This window comes from Monopterus albus, unplaced genomic scaffold, assembly GCF_001952655.1.
Source record: "Monopterus albus unplaced genomic scaffold, M_albus_1.0 scaffold4.1, whole genome shotgun sequence".
Classification (NCBI taxonomy): Eukaryota; Metazoa; Chordata; class Actinopteri; order Synbranchiformes; family Synbranchidae; genus Monopterus; species Monopterus albus.
The window spans coordinates 4,532,106-4,536,486 of NW_018127884.1; the positions used below are offsets into that span (position 1 = coordinate 4,532,106).

General features: G+C 35.9%; 1 protein-coding gene across 6 annotated transcripts in view; it reads left to right on the forward strand.

Annotated features, from left to right (window-relative positions):
• plekha7b (pleckstrin homology domain containing, family A member 7b) overlaps positions 1-4,261 on the forward strand; it is a 67,997-nt gene extending 63,736 nt beyond the window's left edge. For all 6 annotated transcript variants that reach the window (XM_020608153.1, XM_020608167.1, XM_020608161.1 and 3 more), the window contains one exon: positions 3,611-4,261. In XM_020608153.1, the coding sequence (XP_020463809.1) occupies positions 3,611-3,633 (23 nt within the window). In that variant the 3' untranslated portion in view covers positions 3,634-4,261. The remainder of the gene's footprint in view (positions 1-3,610) is intronic.
• The last annotated feature ends 120 nt before the right edge of the window (positions 4,262-4,381 follow it).

A 4,381-nucleotide genomic window follows, 5' to 3' on the forward strand; every position in this document is an offset into this window, starting at 1 on the left:
AATAAAAATCACACCAATGCTAACAGTTTCAGTGAAGTTTCAGCATCAAACTGACAACTTCTGGTTGAAGAAAGTATAAAGAGAAGGAAGCTGACTTTTAAGAATGCTGGATTGATGGTGTGGAGATGAAAAGAGCATGAGGTGCAGAGTCGAGTATTAAGAATGTTCATTTTCTAATAACTGAACATTATTCCTTATTAGGAGCGCAGATAGTCTCTAATTGCAATTTGTGTAGCATCTTTCAGACAGGGGAGGAATCACTTGATGAGACCATTTTGTGTGCTGATCAATGACCCAGTTGAACCGTACTCTCCTTATGCATACCATTGCTGCTGCTTTGAACGTAGCTCTGAACCTTCATAAAAGACACTGCGCTCACTTTTCATCTCTTTCATACTCAGGCAGGCAAGTTCATTTTCACTGTAGCTGCAGCAGATTGTCAGCCTGTCTGCCTCGCTTACACACACACACACATCTGTCACACACACTAACACTCAAGCTGTCACCGTGTGTGGAAGCTTAATATGCACAGTGAGGCAAAGTCAACAATTATAACATTATTTCCAGCATAGAGAAATGTCAGAGAATATAACTGGTGGCATCTTGTCAGTGGAGACTGAATCAATGACTTTTTCTCCCTTTGGTGTTAAAGTAAGGTATGCTGGTGCACTTTCAAATCCCTGAATTAAAAGAAGAGTTTTTTTTTCACAGTATTATGCATGAGAGACTTCAATCATGCCGGCATAAAAGCAGAAATATTCAGCACTGCAATTACATACAGTATATATTAAAAAGGTGTTTGTGATTGTTGAATTTGTTATTCTAAACAGTTAAATAATTTGTTATTTTGTAATTACTTGTCAGGAATATTGAAAAGAATCTCATTTTGTGCTAGAAAAAGTATCTACATCTTCAAAATAACCTTCCTCGTGTAGTGCCTCTTCAACTATTCATTGCTTTTTTTTCCTTTTAAGCTGATGAAATGTTCAGTGGATGAAAAAATAAAAGCACACACCACAACTCTGCATACAGATCACAATAAGCCTCAAAAGCCTGATGGTGAAAGACACAGAGTATTAACTACAGATGTTTTCTTCTCACCAAATACCTTGAAATCATTCTCTGTTTTAGATTGTTCAACAGAAAAAGCAGGTTACCTAAAATCATGTTGGAATGTTTAACTCTGAACTATTTTATTAGCACACACCTGAAAGCCCATATGTTTGCAAATACATGTAAAGTTTGGATGAAAACAAGACATCTGAACATGGGACTGGGTGTTTTCACTATCTCCTGACATTTTACAGAACAAAACTATTAAGTGATTAGAGAAACCTATCAGTGGATCAATCAATAAAGACAATGATCATTAATTGCAGCCCTAACCTCCTGGTTTTTATAGTATCTTTGAAAATATTACATTTATGCTATTTAATTAAATCTGCATTTTCATATTTTTCAAAGCATCTTTCTTCACTAAATATGATTTAAAGTTGGTTGAGGTGACGCTATATTCTGTGAGACAACAGAAATTTGTCAGCTGTCAGAAATGATATCTGTATACTAGGACTGCAAATGTCATTATTTTCATTATCAGGTAATTTGCAAATTACTTCTTGCATGGAAAGCTTCAGTTCTTATGGAAATAGCTTGAAAATAGTGTAAAAAAGCAGTGCCCAAAGCACAGTGATGCACAGTGATTTATAACAAGGAAAAGCAGCAAATCCTCACACTTCCAGGGTTTTTGCTGAAATGATCAACTGGTCAAAACTACTGACAAATTACTGTCTGTCAATCAACTAATCAATTAATCGACTAGATGTATTGAGGGATAGCTGTCCCCTTAATGTATCAAACCATTGTTGTGGGCATTGCTGCAAATCACTGAGCACGGTTGAATGTACAGGAATTTTGCATCAATGTGAAGCGCCTTGATTTTTCCACTATTTTTTTATTGAAATAGCATCATTCACACCTGGTTGTTTCAAATTAAAAACCAGTTTCTTAAGTCACTTTTCTAGCATATACAGTCATATTTGATTTTGACCATGTCAGCCAGCCACAGAGCCACTAGTATGTCGTTGTGAGTCCTTTCAACCAAACGCTGTGTAGTGCTCAGCCCGTGCTCGCCTTCAGTGTGGCCCCAGTACCGGCCACTTTACTAACGACTGACGTACCTCTCTCTTTTCCTTCTTTCTGTCCTCTTCTCCTGAAAGATAAAGTAAGGCCTAACTGCATGTTTTGCTGTGCTAATGTTTTTCAAGGCTTCACTAATTTTCTCTAACAAGGGGCTCCTGTGAGCTTTGCACCTCGCTGCATGCTTACTACTCTGTTGTGATGTAGGAAACACATCTTGTCTAGGTTAGGAAGGCCCTGCCTCTGCTCCCATTATAATCAAAACAAACATCTGCAGGCAGTCTGCTCATCCCACTGTGATAATTGTGTGTAAATTGTTTTCTTTTTTTTTCTTTTTGTATCACTGCCAAAATATTTATGGATGGTTGAGGAAAGAAAGGGCTCAAAGGAACATGACTGTTTGTAGCATTGTGTATAATTAACAAAAGAGACGGCTTTTGATTTAGCACCTTGACAGTTCAGTAGTCAGCACAGCTGCATTCCACAGCACCAATTAGCTCCCCGTCTGCAGCCTGGCAGTGATAAGTCAGGAGTACATATCACTGTTGTTACTGTAAATGCAGAAAGAGGGCTTGTGTCATTTTACCACCTCATTAAAATACTTCCATCCGTCAACCAATACTAAGAAGTATTTGATTAAAACATTTCGTTTCTGAATTATTAGTGATTTATTCCTATCACCCTTAACCTTCCATGTACATGTAGGCATTACATTTATATTTTTTAAAAAGATACTGCACATGGGCAGTACCTAAAATAATCAGATGTTGATAAAAGAACATACACAGTAACAAAGTGTTCAGCTAATTGTGTTTGACCTTTGACCTGTTAGTATAATACAGGGTTCATTTAATGTCAGAAGAAGAAATGAAAAGAGCACTTGTCCGTCTGACTTATAAGGAAACTTTGTTCCTTGAGCGCATGTGTGACAGCATGCCTTTTTGTGTATTGTTGTCTCTTGTGGATATTCATTTATTTTTTTACTTTGTTCTTTCTTTAGCTCTCTCTCACCTCATGTTCAGATCTGTGTTGTGTGGCTGGTTTGTAAATGTTGCTCTGCTACTCGACAGTTTAGTGATCAGAATGACATTCAGGATCTGCTAAATGGATTGATTTAAAGTAAATACAGTAAAGTAAACACAGAACTACAGCAGAGATAACTATACTATACTGTGTCTGCATGACTGTTCACCTATTCTTATATACTGTACAGTCAATTTATTATATGGCTTTTAGATCCCTATGGCAGCTATTTTTTTTTTACTTCTTATTACTGATAATATCTTTAATAATTGTCATCCTAATATGTATCTTTCTTTGGATTCATCACTTGAGGCTCAAACAAACAAACCAGAAGGAAAGTAAAACTCTAGTATTAACTCCTTTTGATTCATTCTGCCGTCATGGTAAGCTTGCTTTTTGATTATCTACTGTTCATGTGCTCACTTTGTCTTTTTCTCTCATCACTTATCAGCTCAAGCAATTTCTGGACACTGAGGTGCTATACCATGATGACAACAAACACCTGGAGTCTGCCAGAAAAGAGGATTTTTGTTTGAGTTTGGACATTTACACCTTGAACTTGCTCTCTGAGGCTCAGGCAGCATTGACTCGTTGACGTATTTCTAGTTGTTGAAAGCGACTTTCTTGAGGAAAACAAGACTTTGCTATGGGAGCTGCTGTGCTTATATTATTATGGAAGTGTCTAACAAGTGTTAATCTTATAATTAGGAAACTCATTTTCTACATGTTATTACACTTCAAGGTATGACTGAATTACTTTTACTTGCAGTGTGATCACAACTGGGAACATTTATTGTTTGTCTTTTTTGTTTGTTTTCTTTTGTTCTTTCAGGTACGAAATGTTACGAACAAGAGGCACTAAATGTGTCATGACAGTAGTATGTTTGTCAAAACTCATCAAGTATTCTTACACCAAACCACATGAAATGTCATATATACCTGTAGCACTGCCAGCCTCCTTTTAGCTTGCCAAAATGAATTTTATTTTTGCTTACATTCACATGAAAATAACATTTAACAGTTTTTATGTGTGACTGAGGAAGTTGCACAATAGAAATTTATAAAAATCTAAATATTAAAGATGTTAATACAATATCTGCTTAACCACATATGTATTTATTTCATTATTTTAATTAAAATCATTGTTGTTTCATATTTCTTTAAATGAGTTGGATACCATATAGGCTTTAATACTCATAGAATTCATTAGCCTAAAATATTA